This window comes from Canis lupus, chromosome 4, assembly GCF_003254725.2.
Source record: "Canis lupus dingo isolate Sandy chromosome 4, ASM325472v2, whole genome shotgun sequence".
NCBI classification, from domain to species: domain Eukaryota; kingdom Metazoa; phylum Chordata; class Mammalia; order Carnivora; family Canidae; genus Canis; species Canis lupus.
The window spans coordinates 23,382,526-23,400,962 of record NC_064246.1 but is presented as its reverse complement, the minus strand read 5'-3'; the positions used below and the strand labels follow the sequence as shown (position 1 = coordinate 23,400,962).

Below are 18,437 nucleotides of genomic sequence, written 5' to 3'. Positions count from 1 at the left end.
CTGCTTTTTGTTACCGATTGCAGCCTTATCTTGCTGTCTCTCTTCTTTCAGGGTCTGACATTTCAGGAAGTGGAGAACTTCTTTACTTTCCTAAAGAATATTAATGATGTGGACACTGCATTAAGCTTTTACCATATGGCGGGGGCATCTCTTGATAAAGGTAATGAAACCCAGAAATTTGTTCTTGAAGGTATAAACACTGAATCTGTAACCTATTAGGTGACTACCCCTCCTTAATAGTTAATATGTGAGTTTTTAATTGACATTGTTCTTGGCCTGTTTCGTTTTGTTGCCATTGCATGAGCCTTGCATTTCACCCTGAGAGGCCAAGCTCAGCAAATGTATTTTCTTGTGCTAAAAGCTGTGGTCAAGGCAGATGCCTATCTTTAGAAACTTTGGAGCTTCTCTCATTGGAACCAGAGTCATGACATATTTGATGTGAAGCTAAAGTCAGTATCCATTTCAATCCATTCTTTGGTGGGAAGCAATGGTTTGATTTATTTTTTGTGTTAACATGGTTTTTTGCTTTGTTTGTTTAGATAAAATCATGACTCAGATTAGCACCCCCTATTGGTTTACTTCCTATAAATTCAGTTCCAGTTAATACAGGCGATGTGAGGAAGCAGGGGAAGTGAAAACATGATTTTCCCCCCAACATTATATCATGAAAATTTTCACACATTGAGAACAATTGAAATAATTATTCAGAGAACATACACATGTCCACTTCAATTAACATTTTTCTGTATTTTCCAGATAATATATCTGTGTAAATATTCATCCCTCTATCAATCTCTTTTATTTTTTGATGCATTCAAAGGAAATTATAGACATAAGTCATGTCTGAATACTTCAGCATGAATGCTAATTGAAGTTCAATATTTGTTTAAAGTTCCCTTTTGGGACACCTGGGTGGCTCAGTGGCTGTGTCTGCCTTTGGCTCAGGGCACGATCCTGGGGCCCTGGGATCAAGTCCCACATCAGGCTCCTTGCAGGGAACCTGCTCCTCTCTCTGCCTATGTCTCTGCCTCTCTCTCTGTCGCTCATAAATAAATAAATAAGCAAACAAACAAACAAACCAATAAATAAATCTTAAAAAAAACCTAGGGAACCATTTTAAATAAATAAAGTTCCGTTTTGTACCCCTTCATAGTCTACTCCTGCCCTGATGCACCAAGACAACCTTAATCTGTGTGTTTTTCCACCATAGATCAATTTTGTTTGTTCTAGAACTTCATATAAATGGAATTATCCAATGTATAATCTTTTAAAGTGTTTCTCAATGTGTTTTTGAGGTCCATCCATGTTGTCACGTGTAGAGTAGTTTGTTCCTTTTTTGAGTAGTAATTTCTTGTATGAACACGCCACAATCTGTATATCTATTCTTTCATTGGTTGCCTTATCTGTTTCCAATTACTGGCTACCTTGAATAAAGCTGCTATGAATATTTTTGTGTTAGTCCTTTTGAGGACATGTATTTCCATTTCTCTTGGATAAATTCCTAAGAGTGAATTGCTCGGTCCAGGGGAAGGTATTTATTTTATAAAAAACTGTCAAGCCCTTTTTCACAGTGTATCTTTTTGTATTCCCACCAGCAGTGACAACAGTTCATGTTGTTCTACATTCTTGTCCACCATTGGCAGTATTCTGGAGTGTATATAAAGACATCTCATTATGTTTTTCATTTGTATTTCCTTGATGACTTCTGCTACTGAGCAGTTTTCTTGTGTTCTTGTCATTCAGATATCTTCTGTGGTGACATGTCTGTTCAAATATTTTGCCCATTTTTACTAGGTTGCTTGTCTTATTATTCACTTGAGTTCTTGAAACAGTCTAGGATACTAGTCTTTTATCAGATACATATATTGTGAATATTTTCCTAGACTGTGACTTACCTATTCACTTCCTTAATGATGTCTTTTTCATTTGCAAAAGTTTTAATTTTGGGCAGCCCCGGTGGCGCAGCGGTTTAGCGCCGCCTGCAGCCCAGGGTGTGATCCTGGAGACTGGGGATCGAGTCCCACATCCGGCTCCCTGCATGGAGCCTGCTTCTCCCTCTGCCTGTGTCTCTGCCTCTCTCTCTCTCTCTCTCTCTCTCTGTGTGTGTCTCTATGAATAAATAAAATCTTTAAAAAAAAGTTTTTAAAAAAGTTTTAATTTTGATAAAGTTTAATTTATTGGATTATTTTTATTAATATTACTTTCTGGTCCTAATAAAACCTTTATCTTCCACCAAACTTTGAAGATACTCTCCTGTATTTTCTCCTACAGGCTTTAGGGCATTAGCTCTTCCATTTCTTATGTGATCCATCTCAAATTAATTTCTGTATATGGTGTGAGGCAGAGTATTCCACATGGATATCCAGTTGTACCAGCACTCTTTGTTGAAAATGCCCTTCATTGGTTTGCTTTGGCATTTTATCAGAAATTAAATTACGTTTTAAGTGTAGGTCTGTTTATAAGGTCTCTATTCTGTTACACTTATCTATATGTCTAGCTATGAGTCTATATCCATACTCAGTCTGATAAGTACTGTAGCTTTATAGAAAGTCTTAAAGTGTCAGGTATTATAAATCTCCCAAGTGGATTCTTCTTTTTCAAGATTACTTTAGATATTTAGGTCCTTTGTGTTTTAGAATCAGCTTGTCACTTTCTGTGTAAAAAAGATGTGGGATTGGGGCACCTGGGTGGCTCAGTTGGCTAAGTATCTGCCTTCTGCTCAGGTCACGATCCCAGGATCCTGGGATGGAGCCCTGGGGCATCAGGCTCCCTGCTCAACCAAGAGCCTACTTCTCCCTCTCCCTCTGTCCACACCCCCCCCCCCCCCCGCCACTCGTGCTCTCTCTCTAATAAATAAAATCTTAAAAGAAAAAAGAGGTGGGATTGTGATTATAACAATATTGAATATATGGATTAATTTGGAGAGACTTGACATATTAGTGATATTGAGTCTTCCAATTCATGAGCATGTTATATATCTCCATTTTTTTAGATCTTCTTAGGTTTCTCTCAGCAGTGTCTATGTAGTATTAAGTAAACAGGTCTTGTGCATACTTTTAGAAATTTATGCCTAAGCATGTTAAGGTTTTGATGCTACTATAAATGGAATTTTTGTTTCATTTTCCAATTATTTGCTGCTATTACTAAAATACAATTGATTTTTGTATGTTGTTCTTGTATTCTGCAATCTTGAGAAATTCACTTTTCTAGTTGTTTCATAGATCCATTAGGTTTCTCTATGTAAGCAATAAAACTGGGCTACAGTTTCTTTGTAGGAAGGTTTTGGTAATTTAATTTTTTTAAAAGATTTTATTTTTTTATTCACAAAAGACACAGAGAGAGAGAGAGGCAGAGACACAGGCAGAGGAAGAAGCAAGCCCCCAGGGAGCCTGATGTGGGACTTGATCCCAGGACTCCAGGATCACGCCCTGGGCCGAAGGCAGGCACTAAACCACTGAGCCACCCAGGGATCCCTAATTCCTTTAATGCATAGGTATTCTGAGTTTGTATTTTATCTTGTATGAATTTTGATAAGTTGTGGGATTTTAAGGAATTTTCCCATTTCATCTAAATTATTGGATTAATGAAAAATCACTCATAATATTCTATTATTATCTTTTCAACATCTATAGAATCTGAAATCACCTCTTTTTCCCCTAACATTGGTGAATTACAGCTTTTTTCTTTTTTCTTAGTTTACCCAGGGGTTTGGCAATTTTGTTAAACTTTTCAAAGAACCAATTTTTTACTTTGTTTTTTTTAAAGATTTATTTATTTATTTATGATAGACAGAGAGAGAGAGAGAGAGAGAGAGAGGCAGAGACACAGGAGGAGGAAGAAGCAGGCTTCATGCTGGGAGCCCGACGCAGGACTCGACCCCGGGACTCCAGGATCACGCCCTGGGCCAAAGGCAGGCACCAAACTGCCGAGCCACCCAGGGATCCCCTGACTGTTTCTTGTATGTTTTTTTTTTTCTATTTTTCTATTGTTATTTCCTTTCTTCTACTTATTTGCAGTATATATTAGTTTTCTTTTTCTAGCTTTTTATGATGGAACTTTACCTACCTTTTCTAAGATAAGGTTTTGAAGCTATAAATTTCTTTTTAAACATAGTTTTATCTATGTACCACAAATTTTGATATGTTACATTTTGATTAAACTGTTTGAAATATTTTCTGATTTTCTGAGTCCCTTAGATGACTCATATGTTATTTTATTTTTTTAAGATTTTTTTATTTTTATTGTTTATTAATGAGAGAGAGAGAAAGAGAGAGAGAGCGCAGCAGAGATACAGGCAGAGGGAGAAGCAGGCTCCCCGCAGGGAGCCCAACGTGGGACTCGATCCCTGGTCTCCAGGATCAGGCCCTGGGCTGAAGGCCGCGCTAAACCGCTGAGCCACCCCGGCTGCCCTCATATGTTATTTTAAAGTTTTTTTTAGGGCAGCCCTGGATGGCTCAGCGGTTTAGCGCCACCTGCAGCCCAGGGTGTGTTCCTGGAGACCCAGGATCGAGTCCTGCATAGGGCTCCCTGCATGGAGCCTGCTTCTCCCTCTTCCTGTGTCTCTGCCTCTCTCTCTCACTGTGTGTGTCTCTCATGAATAAATAAATGAAATCTTAAAAAAATAAAATAAAAGGTTTTTTAATTTCCAAATTTTTTTCTAGATATATTTTTGTTTTTTTATTTGATTTAGTTCTATAGTAGAGAATACACTATAAAATTTCAGTTCTTTAAAATTGATTGAAACTTGTTTAATGGCCTAGCATATGATCAGTTCTTTTTGAAAAATGTTTTAATACATTTGAAAAAAATGTATATTCTGCATTTTTGAATGTAGTGTTGTAAAGATGTCAGGTCAAAGTGGTTGTTAGTGTTCAGATCTTTTATGTCCTTACTGACTTTTTTGTCGAGTTTCTCTATTAGGTAGCGAGAGAAGGATGTTATTATAATGTGCTGCCAAAGCAAGCACAGAGAGAAGGATGTTAAAATCTCCACGTCATGCTTGCTTCAGCAGCACGTATACTAAAATTGGATGGATACAGAGAAGATTAGCATGGTCCCTACACGGGATGACATGCAAATTCTTGAAGCATAAAAAAGAAAAGAAAAGAAAAGAAAAAAAAAATCTTCACATATGGTGTGTGGATTTGTCTGTTTGCCCTTTAAGTGATGACAGTCTTTGCTTCATGAATTTTGAGCTCTGGTATTAAGTACATACACACTTATTGATTAGGATTATTATGCTTTCCTGATGAATTGACCCTTTTATCATTGTGAAATGTTCCCCGTTTATCTTTAGTAATACACCTTTTCTTGAAATCTACTTTATCTGATATTGGTATGATTACTCCAGCTTATTTTATGGTTCTTATTTGCACAGTATGCCTTCTTCTATTCTTTTTATGTTCCTCCTATCTGTGTCTTAGGTAAGTGCATCTCTTCTAGACATATAGTTGGATCTAGTGGCCTTTTAGGTATATCTCTTTGCATTTTTATATCTTAATGCTTTCTCTAGAAATTATAACCTTTCACAATTCACTAAAAGGTAGTATTGTGCCGCCTGAGTAAAATGTGAGAAACTTGCAGTCATATAGTTCCATTTACCATCACTGTATGTTTTATGCTATAGTTGTCATTTATCTTTCTTCTGTACATATATAATCCCTACAATACAATATTAGGATTGTTGCTTTCAACAGTTTTTTTTAAGAAATTAAGAGAGGGGCACTTGAGTGGCTCAGTGGTTCAGCATCTGCCTTTAGGTCAGGTGGTGGTCCTGGGATCAAGTCCCACATCACGCTCTCCATGGGGAGCCTGCTTCTCCCTCTGCCTATGTCTCTACCTCTCAGTCTGTGTCTCTCATAAATAAATAGATAAAATCTTTTTTTAAAATTAAGAGAAAAAATCTTTTATACGTACCCACATTTGCCGTTTGCTTGTATTTACCATTTTGAGTGCTTTTCATTTATTCCTGAGTACCTAAATTTTTTTCTAGTATCATTTCTCATCAGTCGGAAGAACTTCTTTTGTCCTTTCTTTGGTACAGATCTGCTAGCAATGAATTCTCTTAGATTTTGGTTGATCTGACAGTGTCTCTATTTCACTGTTGGGTACTGCAATATGTAAGTTATAAATCTCACCAAAGCACTGCCTGAGGCTTTATCAACACAATCTTGCTTGTTCAACACTTTTAGGTGGATTCCTTAAGATTTTCTAATATAAGATGATGCCATCTGCAGAGAGACATTATTTTACTTCTTCCTTTCCAAACTGGATGCCTTTTATTTCATTTTCTTAATCCACATAGCTTTTTTAAAGAACAGTTGCTTGTTTGCTTGTTTATTTAAAATCATACCTCCTTTAACCTTGTAGAATCTCTTGAAAAAAAAAAAAACAAACTAATGGTATCATAGAGGTTATGTTTGTATGTGTAATAACACAGGGTTATTTCTCCAGAATAGCTCTGTTTCACAAAACGGATTTGACAGCCTCTGAAAATCCAAAGATACAAGATTTAAAGTCATCACTTATTATAAAAATAAAATTAATAAGTTCCTCTTTATATTTGCATACCTGTTTTGAAAAGCTCAACTAAAGACAGTAAAATTCCTTTAAAGAACAATGATCTAGGATGATCATCTGTGTTAAAATTATAGGGTATATAAAATAGAATGATTCAGGGTAGTGGTGGCAAAGGAAAGTGCAACCTAGTGGTTAAAAAAAAAATGTTTCTTTCAAATGACTGCAGGCCATTTCCTAGGATGTGCATTCTCCATATAATCCATGCCTCATTATCCTTGCTAATAGAAGCAGTGCTACAAATTATACAGTCATATCTGACATCCAAATATATGTTTGGCTTTGAGTTATAAGATATTTAGCATTGTTTTGACTTCTTGGTTTGTTTTATCTGTGTAACTTTGGATTCCCTGGGTATAAAACGATGGATATCTAGGGGAAGCTGGCCTAGATTCATACTAAGTAGCAGGGAGAAGCCAAGTATATTCATTTCCTAGGACTGCCATAACAGATTACCTCAAACATGATGATTTAAAAAAAAAAAAAAAACAGAAATTTATTCTCTCACAGTTCTGAAGGCCACAAATCTGAACTCAAGATGTTGGCAAGGCACTGCTCCCTCTGAAGCCTCTAGGGGAGGATCCTTCCTTGCCTCTTCCAGCTTCACGTGGCTCTACTCACTCCTTGGCTCATGGCTGCAGAACTCCAGTCACTGCTTCTATCTTTACAGGGCCTTCCCCTCCTTCTCCCCACATGCCTTCTGTGTATCTCTTGAAAGGATTGTCATTGGATGGCCTGCCTGGGTAATCCTTAGCCAAGATCTCATCTCAAGATCTTTAATTTAATTACATCTACAAAGACCCTTCTTCCAAACATAGTCACATTCACAAGTTCTAGGGGTTAAGATGTGGACATATCTTTTAGGGGGCCACCATTCAACACACCATAGCAATTAAGAACCAAATATCACCCATTAAGTAGTCCACAAAGTAATAGCAAAATGGGAGGTGATGGGGAGAGTGAATTTAAATTACTTTGAGAATACTTGTATTGTCTGTTTAAAAGCTTAAATTGTCTTAGAAACCTAATTATACTATTTACCTAGGTAAACTAGTGTAATTTATCTTTCAAGTCTCAATTCAAATGTCACTTCCTCAGAGAGGCCTTCCCTATCTACTCAATATAAATTATAAAAAACTATATTGCCTATGGTTCTTAGAATTTTTTTAAAAAGACACATTAACCAGGAGGCCTGGGTGGCTTAGCAGTTGAGTTTCTGCCTTTGGCTCAGGGCGTGACCCCAGAGTCCTGCAGGGAGCCTGCCCTCCCTCTGCCTGTGTCTCTGCCTCTCTCTCTCTGTGTCTCTCATGAATAAATAAATAAAATCTTTTAAAAAAAAGACACATTAACCTAAAATCCTCTGCTTTCACTATTGTCATCAGTTTCTATCCACAAATTATGGACAAGGGCTTTAATTTCCACAAACATGGCTAATCGAGCAAAGACCACTAAGTACGATATTTTGTATACTGTAGGCCCTCATTACTGATTTATTTACCACCACCTCATTAATATCAAAATGATATCAAAAAAAAGTAGGCATTAGCCTGGATTCTCACTCCTATATTCATTTCTTCAATAAATCTGTCTCTACTTCCAAAACATATCCTGCATCTGACTCCATTTCTGCATCTCCCCTACTAAAGCCCTAGTCTCTCTACAGGCTCTACCCAGACTCACAGGGTTTCATATGTCATGGCCTATATACTCTGAGTTCATCAGTATCACTTTCTTTCCAGTTCACTCCACTCCACATTTTCTTTGTTTATATTCTAAATATACCAAATTCATTCCCACCTGAAGTCCTCTGTTTTAGCTGTTCCTTCACCTCAAGTGCCCTTTCCCATGATCTCTGTGTATTTGGGCCCCTGTAATCCAGGTCTCCTATAAATCACTTCTCACACTGTCCCATTCGAAAGTAACTCCATCACCCTATGTGTCACAGCATTTGTCACTACCTGATATTTTCTCGTGTTTATTATCTGACTCTGCTTACTAGCATGCTTATATGTCTTGTTCATGGACATATTTTTTATGCCTAGAATAATACTTGGGACATAGTAGACACTTTATGAATATTTGACCAATAAATGAATAAGTAAATAAACATTTTGATGGATTGAATAAGACATCAGATTTCAAGCCAATAAACCCTCACCTTTCCCAGTAGACCCAGAGAACAAACTCATGCCATTGATTCATTGTGTTCCTCTGTAACTCCTGTCTTTTAGACTTGACATTATTTTGCCTTCCTGCATGCTTAAAAGGGTGATATCAGTAATGTTAACTGTTCACATACTAGTGTATGCGTGGAAAGACTAGCATGTATTCAGCTATCCTTGCCAAGTTCCCTCACTCTGCCAGATGTGCCTATCCTCTGCACACTCTCCTTGCACTTTCCCCCTTGCTTTCAAACCATCCTAATCCTGACAGTCCTACTAGTGATTCTTCCACTGGTTTGAGTTCTACTTGAATTCTCCCTGCAGTCATGGGATTTTACTGCTAAGACAATACTTGGAAGAGAGGGAAAAAAGTGTAATGGTTTAGAACATAGGTTCTGAAGTCCCGTTCCCTAGGTTTTAAGTTGGACTCCATCATTCACTGGCTGAGTTGCTTTTAGGCAAGTTTAGTTTCTGTATTTTTAAAATCAGAATCATGATACCTGCCTCATAGGGTATTAACCTTGTGCCTATTATGCAGCAACTATTTAATAAATGTCAGCTGCTTTCCTCATTAAATTGATAATGTAAACCAGAATCAATGTGACTCATCCATTTGTTCAGCCAACAGCAGAGGTGCTGTGCTGGGTTCTACCCTCAAGAAGCTCATGGTCTACTAAAGGGGAGAAAGAGAAGTATACAAGCTGCTCAAGTTTGCTGTGCTAAATGCTAATTAGATATATGATTAAAAGTGGAGCCTCTGCCCCATATTAGGCTTGAGGAAGGAGTGGGGCAGGGGCAGAAAGAGGAGTACTTCTGTCTGCCTTCTGCTCTCAGTCTTGGCTGTCTTCATTTTTCCCAAAAGGTTAGGACCTTCAGAAATTGGAACCTTTAAGAGGCTCTGGCACTTCTCTTGCTTGGCTATTTTAGAGCTTGCAAACCTGTCTTTAGACATAATTTAGCACAGAATTTCCCAAACAGCATCGTGAAGAACACTATTTACTGCAATATGTTAATGGTTCTGTGGGTTTAAAAAAAAAAAAAGTTCCATGGTTCAAATAAGTTTGGAAAATGCCAGGTTGTACAGAATTTCTTCCTGCAGCACTACTCCTGCCAACTTTTTAATATGCTAATGTGCATTATGAATCTCCAAGAGAGCCATATAGTTCTCAAACTTGATTTGCCCCAAAATGTCTTTTAACAACTTACAAAGCTAATGTTCTTCAGAACAGTTTGAGAACCCAGGCAGGTGGTAACTACAGATTTACCATATGACAGCATGATCCAATCCCTCCAGAGTAAAAATAACAAAGTTCATTGAGGCTCTTTCTTTAGTTCTGCATGGCCTGTGTGAGAATAACAAACTCCCAGGCAAATGTGAAATGTCCTTGGTGAATTCTGACCATTTGAAGAAAGAACCTTCCTTCATGAAATATTGTATATTTCCCCTATAGGTCGCCTCTCGTTTAGCACTTAAGAGGAATTGGTTCGATTGCTTATTTTTACACATACAGGGCATAAACTTAGATATATAACCTCTCAAGTGCTGTCTAAATGATTTACCTAGTCTGAAGAAGGTAATGGAAAACTGAACACCACTTCCTCCCTGATGGCATCCTACGATGAAAAAAGTTAGAAATTGAATTGGAGCTTTAAAATGAGCTATGGTTTATATAACTTAGAGTATTCTTACTTTTGCAAAGAGAATAAAAGGTTTCTTCTAAAGTGCCAGTCATATCAAATCTCTGTTGCCTTTATTTCTGAAGTGACCTGTATGGCATAGATGACCTTTAAGACTGTTTGTGGCTTTGAATTTCTTTGAGTCTGTTATTTTAAATGAGTAAAGGAGTCTTATCAGTCTTTTGATATTTAGGTCCCTACTGGGTTTTCGGGGAAGTTATAAATTAGTAATGGAATAAATTCTAACACACAGCAAACCACTGTATTCTGAACACTTATCTTTAACTGACAAGCTGCCGCCCTCTCCTGAGCCCTAAGAATCCCATAGCATCATCACTGGGAGGATTGTGAGGCCATCACACAACTAGAACACTTATAGCGACTATCATTTCATTGCAATTTCTGTATGCCAAGCTTACTCTAAGTGCTTTATGGATATTATCTTTTAATCCTCAAAACCCGAAAGGTAGTTGGTATTATCCCCCATTTTGTGGACAAGGAAATATAAAATAAAGCAGCTTGCTCATAGTTAACCTAGCTAAGCAGGTAGAGCCAGGATTCATGCTCAGGCCTCTTTAATCCCAAAGTCTGTATATTCCTTCCATCTCTCAGTATTTCCCAAAATGCTGCTGAAACACAATCCTGAAGGCAATGTTTTGTCATTTTTAAACATCCTTTTTAGTAGCTCAAGAAAGACACTCTCTAGGTCATTTCTTTCCAGTTCCCTTTGGCTGAGCATAGACCATTCTTAGGGTGAGAATAAAGTCCTTTTGGTAAACTAGGGTGTTTTGGAGTTAGTGCCCTTCTCTTGAATAGGAAATATGACATGACATTTCCCCCACAGAGTTGTCTCTTCTGTTCAGGACCATGTTCTACAGACACATTCTGACATCTAGAATTCATACCTTAGAGTTGACACAGACTCATAGTTCCTCTCTAATCTAGCTTCTTATCCCACATAGGAATGTCTTAGTAGGACACATCTGTGTTCATCATTTTTCTAATCCTATTACTCTTTGTGAAGAAACCAACACACAGAAGCCTAAAGTCACTTACATAAGGTCACATAACAAGAAAAGTTGGTGTCCCTTTAAAGGATACCATAGAACAGAAAAAGACACGTGTATATCAAATGGTATGTTTGTCAACATTGAAACATAGGACATACAGATGTGGACCTCTCAGTTTCTAATCAAGATGTTCTTCACCAGCTCTACTCTTTGGTGTGGCAATGCTTTGTTACGCATTTAAATACTGTCCTAACATCTAGCACTTCTTGAGAGTTAACTATATGCATGAAATTTGTAAGTAAAAATTTTGGCTTCAAACTCAAACCTGAGTTTGAGTCCTTGCTCCTCACTACCTTTGTGACCTTGAATAAATCACTTAAGTTCTCAAAGCCTCAGTTTCCTGATCAATAGAATGGTGATAATAGAATATGGCTTCAGGGTTATTGTGCCAGTTAATGAGACAATATTATATTAATATATCAGATGGAAAGGATAACTATACCCAGATGCCTGTTCTGGTTTTCGGCCCCTAGATAATATCTTTCCACTGTCCAGGAGCTTATAGAGTTCTACCCCAATATGGGAACTTAGCAAAAAGTTATTAAACAAAACTAAAAAGATTACCCTAGGACCTCATGGAACTTACTTTTGTTCTCTTAGGAAGTAGTATCTACAGCTTTTTTCAGTCACTTTTGAATTCATGTTTGTTTTGAAGTTATAAGTTGGGGTGCCTGGGTGGCTCAGTAGTTGAGCATCTGCCTTTGGTTCAGGTCATGATTCTGGAGTCCTGGGATCGAGTCCCACATCAGGCAGGGAGCCTGCTTCTCCCTGCCTATGCCTCTGCCTCTCTCTCTGTCTCTCATGAGTAAATAAATCTTAAAAATAAAAAAAAAAATTTTTTTTAAAAAGTTACTAAGTAATTTGCACTTACTAATGAGGAAGATTGGAGCCTTTCACTTCTCCTCAGTTTCATCATTCACCCAAAGATTCTTGAGATCATTGCTTTCAGAAGGCATTATCCTTATTTAAGTTCACTTTTCCTAGAATATGTAACCCCTGTTAACATCTCTAGTGTTCTCAACATTCAAGGGGAAGTTTTCACTACACCATAAACTCTTGAGGACACGAATCATGTTCTCCATATCTTTGTATCCTACTTTGATCCTAGAACAATTCTTTATATACACAGTAGATGTTCATCTAATGTGAATAAATGAGTGGATTAATTCTAGACATAGTCAAGTCCTAGAAAGGATGGTGACTTGCTCTTATAAAAGCCTAGTGTGAGGGAGAAAATGATACAACTATGTCACCTTCACCTGTCACTAATTTTTTTAAGACCATGGGCAAGTCACAACTTCTCTGACCCTCAGGTTAGAGTGATACTAAATGTCTCCAAAGGTTCTTCCAGATTAGAAATTCTAGGACTATAATTAAGTCAGCTTTTTTACTGAATGTAGTAATGTTTTAAGGGACATGTTATAGCCTAAAGTTATATCCAAATTTCTGTGAAAATGAAGTAACTTATAATTATCAGATATATTTGAAATCAGAGCAGCACTGTTGAATTCCCAAAAGCAGGGTGGCAATCTCAATTTATATTCTTGTTAAGAAATGTAAAACTTAATTAGACTTTGGCCAGTGTATCTAAAGATCTAATTTGTGGAGTTTGGTATAGTAGTTGCAGGAGAGGCACATTTGTGTAAAATGTACCTAAAATGAGCACAGCTGTACATCAAGTATGATTCTGAGAACCCCAGAAGGACATTCCCAGCTATAAAAACCTTCTACTTAGCTTTCTTGCTGCATAACAAATTACTACAAATTTAGTATCTTAACCTGTTATCTCAGTTTCTGTAAGTCAGTCTGGGCACAGCATAACTGGCTTCTTTCTCAGCTTGGGTCTTTTTTTTTTTTTTTTTAAGACTTTATTTATTTATTTGAGAGAGAGAAGGAGCAGAGGGCAGAGTAGGCTCCCAGCTGAGACTGACACGGAGCTCAATCCCAGGACCCCAAGATCATGACCTGAGCCAAAAGCAGATGCTCAATTGACAGAGCCACCCAAATGCCTCTTCGCTGCTTGGGTCTTAACAAGGTTTAAAGTATAGTGAGTGTTGGAAGAGCTGCATTCTCATCTACAGCTCAGGGTCCTCTTCCAAGCTCATTTAGGTTCCTGGAAGAATTCAATTCCTTTCAGTTGTAGGGCTTTTCCTTGCTGGCTGCCAGCCAGGGATCACTCTCAGCGGGCCACCGCAGTTCCTTGCCATGTGGCCCACTCACAACATGGCAGCTCACTTCTTCACAGCCAGCAGGAGACACCCTTTCTCCGGTTGTGCTGAGTTGCATTCTTTTATTATATAATAGTAATCATGGGAGTGATTATCCCATTACCTTTTCCATATAAAGTAACCTAATCACAGTAGTACCCCATTATGTTCACGTAGATCCTGCCCACACTCAAGGAAAGGATTATAGAGGGTGTATATATGTATATATATACACATATATATATATTAGAGATTATTAGAGTTTATTAGAGATTATAGAGGGTGTGTATATGTGTGTATGTGTGTATATATATATATACACACATGTATATATATATATATACACACATACCAGAGGGTGGGAATGTTGGGGACTGTCTCAGAATTCTGCCCTCCACACAAGCCATAATTCCAGAAATTCACACTTTTACATTGATTCTTTGAAGACTTCCGAAGATACGGACATTTTAAGTGATTTAAGCCATGTTATCTAAAAAAAAAAAAGTAAAATAACATGGCAGCCATAAAATTTTAATGTGAGAAGGGAAGTTATAAATAATTTTATTTAAACCTTTTATTGTTTTTAACCTCTTCAATTACTCACAAAGAGGAAGGAAATGACTTGTTCAAATCACTGGTAGTGTGACACAATACTGAGACCAGAGATTTAGGCTCACTGACTTCCACACCATTGTTCTCCTTGGCTCATGACACCCACTGCTGCTACAAGAACCTAGAGAATTATATAAGGGATTCAGTGTTTATATGTGAAAGCAGAAATAGGAAAAGTTCACAGCAAGAATGTATGAGAGAGCATTCCCCAGACAGCTATAGCATAAAGGCAGGAGTGGGACTGTCACAAAGATGTGTGGGGAACAGGTTATGTGGGGGAAAGGCTCCTATTTTATAAATTCTTTTAAAGTTTGTGGGAGGCAAGCCCCTGCACTTCAGTTCATCGCTGCATTTTGTAGAAACATTTATATGTGAAGAGGAGTGTTGACCAGGATTCCATTCATTTAAGACAAAGTCATCAATGTTTAAAATGATTCATGATGAAGGCAAGGAAGCTCAAATTCTGAAAGAAATGTTTGCTTTATGAGGCAATTTCTCTGCAAAGACCTCATTTATTTTCCCAAATTTAAAGGCCCTTAGCAATTCTAAAGATTGATTCTGACTTAACTATATTACTTTGAATATATTGTGATTTAGTAAAATTATGTAAGTGCCTCCAGGGAGGAAGAGAGCTGTTTTGAGGATTCATGATTACCAGTGAGAGAGAGAGGAGGGTGAGGGTAGGATAAACTGCCCAAAATCCACATAAATAGACAAATAAGGACAAAATTAGCCAATATTGTGTCCCGCTGAGAAAAGGATCAGAAAGGAATTCCACCAACGGGGAAATACAGAGATTAGTATTTATTCAAACTCTGCTTCTATAGGGACTTCAAGGTTTACTACCCTTAGAAGCCTCTGAAGCTTTGATGAGACACTTGTCAAGGTGAAGAGTATTTAACCTTATACATTATTTCAGCAAGGCAGATTTTAAATATATCAGTTCCCCTCCTTGACGCTACCAGAGATTCAAATTCTATTGAAGCTGACAACTGTAGGCCACCAAGGAAGTAATGTTGTAAAGGGAAGGGCAATAAAAGGTACTCCCTCCTCAAGATTGAGGTTAGGATAAATTAGGAACTGGTTACATAAATGATATATCCTGTCAGTGGAATACTATGCAGCTGTTAAAAAAGAATTATTTATGTAAGGGTATGGCATTCTTCCTAAGAGATGTTGTTAAATGAGTAAAGCAAAACCATGTATTTAGCATACTACTATTTTTGTGGAAAGAAATGAAGAATGAAAATTTGATTTTTATATCCACATTTCTGGAGCAACTGGAGATATTGGTTGCCCCTGGACAACTAGGTGACTAGGAGATAAGGTTGGGAAGGGTACTTCGACCCTTTTGTACCATTTGAATTTTGAAACAGATAAATGTATTAGCTAATGAAAACCAGCTTTTTCAAGTAAAAAGAATGAGAATTTAAAGAGTTAAGGAGGCAAAAACAAGTGAATATGGGAAGTTGGTCTCCAAGTAAGAGCTGGCTTTGTTATAAAGGTTTCCTTGCAACAGGCCTTAACTGTCCCTCTGTAAAATCTATCCTGATGCTCTCACCACCCCCTACACCTTCTGTTCTCGCTCACTAGTCAGGCGTTAGCATCCCTTGCCGCTTTCAGTACTTTATTCAGATTGACTCCTCCACCCCCCCCACCCCACATCACCCACTATCATACATGCTCAAATCTGGAGCAGGCATCTCTTTAATCCTTTAGAATTCAGATCCAAAATGTACCTCCTCCCAAACACACACTAGTCCACTGTAACCCATATGTGTCTATTAATATGTCTGATAATTTCTCCTACATATTTCTCAGTCTTAATGGCATATACAGTCTCCCCCACTAAATTGATCATTCTATGGGTGCATCAGCTGAAATCACTTCCCAGTGGTGCTGGTAAAAATGTTTGCCTTTTGTGAACAGAATATGATGAGGACTTTTGAAGCCAGATATTAAATAATGGATAATGGCAATAAACTTAACTCTAAATCAGTTTATACTAGATTAAGCACGTAAAGCTCATCGAAGCAGTCATCTGGGATGATGCCCTGAGATTCAGAAAACCTGAGATTCAGGTTTTCTCTGTTGCATGTTCTGGTATTTAGGAGCTAGGACCACCAACATCACCTCTGACTAGGTGGCAGCCGGAGTACACAGAGGGGGTCAACCCACCTACATCTTAAAAGCACCAGGAAGAACAAGGAATTGTTATTTTCATTATTGGTATACTGCTCTGCTCTTAGCTGCTTAAATTGCTAGTTCCCATGAATGCTGTCCTTCCCGCCTCCCCCGCCCCCCAGAATCAGGTTGAAATGTGTGTGTTCTCTTAGCCAAAGTGCCTTGAAAGAAGATACAAAAGAAAGGACAGTGCTCTCCGAGGGAGAATCCTTCTACCTATCCCCACCACACCCCCAAAGCCATCTAGGGACTGACTGAAGAAACGAAGGCATCTGTATCATTAGCCTTTCCAGGACTGAAGCAGAAATGTCTCCCCTCACTTAACCTTGGCAGTCACAAGCCAGCTTTTCATTTTTTCCGCTGCAGTCCAGGAAGGCAGGAATAATCACATGGCCACACAGCCAGAGACTGCCAGCCCAACTTGGAGTATCACCTTTCCAAACACCTTTGCAATTAGGAAGAGACAGGCAGCTTCTAACTGGGTCATGCTCGCTCATCATCGTAGCCAGATCTGTGCATCAGAGGCAACTGTGGGGAAGAGCTCCCAGGGCCACCTCTGTTTCACTTGTTTGTTGTTGTATTTTTTTTTTTAAGATTTTATTTATTCATGAAAGACACAGAGAGAGAAAGAGAGAGAGGCAGAGATACAGACAGAAGGAGAAACAGGCTCCATTCAGGGAGTCTGATGTGGGAGTCGATCCCGGGTCTCCAGGATCAGGCCCAGAGCTGAAGGCAGCATTAAACCACTGAGCCACCAGGGCTGCCCTGTTTCACGTGTTTTTCATTGGGTTGCAGGTAAATAAACTTTTTAAATTATCCCCGAAATTACTAGAAGTTTGAAGGGAATGCTAATGTCTTCCAGCATATAGGGCAATCAGATCTGTGATCAAACCATAATGCTGACTCCTCCTCACAGCCTCCAGCTATTCAGTTACTGATCTCTGCCCACTAGCACTGAGGATTCCCCAACCAGCTTTTTCTTTTACCTGAGCTTTCTCTGTTGTCTAGGGGGACACTTTCATAGAGGAATCAGTATTGTCCATATACAGGTGCAAGTAGACCCAGGGTGCATACAGAAAAGATTATGGGACTGGAAGTCGGGAGACCTAGATTCTAGACCTAGGTCCGCTGCCCGCTGAGCAAATTATTCTCTGGATTTTGCACTTTCTCTGAGGTTCTCTTCTAGTCCTAAGAGTCTCTGATTCCAAGTGGATATCTGGTCTCTTATCCCTGCAGAACTCTCCCTTCTTCTGTTCGACAACTGTGGTAAATAACTCTGTGTAACGTAGCTTCTGACATTGTAGTCACACAGACTCAGCATATGTTCTTCCTACTACTGAACTCTCCAGCTATGGACCTTGCCAGAGAGGAGACTGGGGACCTGGCACAACTCAGATTCGATTCTGTCTGGACTTTTCAAAAGGGTACCACATTTTCAAGAGCCAGCTGAGCCCGCTTCTACACATTCTTCCTATCCTAATCTAGTAGAAATCACCCCATCTCATTGTCCATCTGTTGTTCGGGCAGCAGGACCACATTTGCACCAAAGAAGTATATAGGCCTTGGAAACCTAGACCTTCTCCAGGGTGACTTCACGCTCCAGGCAGACATCTTTCAGATTACAAGCTAGAATCCCAGCCATCAATCAGTTAGCATCATCAGTGAGAAAGACCCAGATTCCAGAATCCTGGTCTACCTAGGGGAGGTCAAAAGCTGGGTGGGGCAGTGGGGGAGGAGGGCAGTGTTCTGCTTGCTATGATTTTTTTTTTTAAGATTTTATTTATTTATTCATGAGAGACACAGGCAGAGGGAGAAAGAAGCAGGCTCCATGCAGGAAGCCTGATGTGGGACTCAATCCCGGGTCTCCAGGACCATGCCCTGGGCTGAAGGCAGGCGCTTAACCGATGAGCCACTCGGGCATCCCTGCTTGCTATGATTTAATTATGACT

The 18,437-nt window shown here is 38.7% G+C and overlaps 1 protein-coding gene, 1 long non-coding RNA gene and 1 other non-coding gene across 15 annotated transcripts in view; 2 read left to right on the top strand and 1 right to left on the bottom strand.

Moving 5' to 3' along the window:
* The window catches only part of MICU1 (mitochondrial calcium uptake 1), a 248,629-nt gene that overhangs the window by 220,815 nt on the left and 9,377 nt on the right, over positions 1-18,437 (top strand). For 12 of the 13 annotated variants that reach the window (XM_025434857.3, XM_025434851.3, XM_025434861.3 and 9 more), the window contains one exon: positions 52-160. In XM_025434857.3, the coding sequence (XP_025290642.1) occupies positions 52-160 (109 nt within the window). Of the gene's footprint in view, positions 1-51; positions 161-3,798; positions 3,959-18,437 lie in introns of all 13 variants that reach the window. The other variant, XR_007410155.1, reaches the window with a different exon arrangement.
* On the top strand, positions 5,000-5,101 carry LOC112652033 (U6 spliceosomal RNA). Its single transcript, XR_003131202.1, has one exon. It is a non-coding gene; the product is annotated as a U6 spliceosomal RNA (small nuclear RNA).
* LOC112651561 (uncharacterized) lies at positions 5,820-10,754 on the bottom strand. The gene is made up of 3 exons (XR_003130884.3): positions 10,429-10,754; positions 10,299-10,352; positions 5,820-6,488 (listed from the first exon to the last, which is right to left on the bottom strand). It is a non-coding gene; the product is annotated as an uncharacterized LOC112651561 (long non-coding RNA).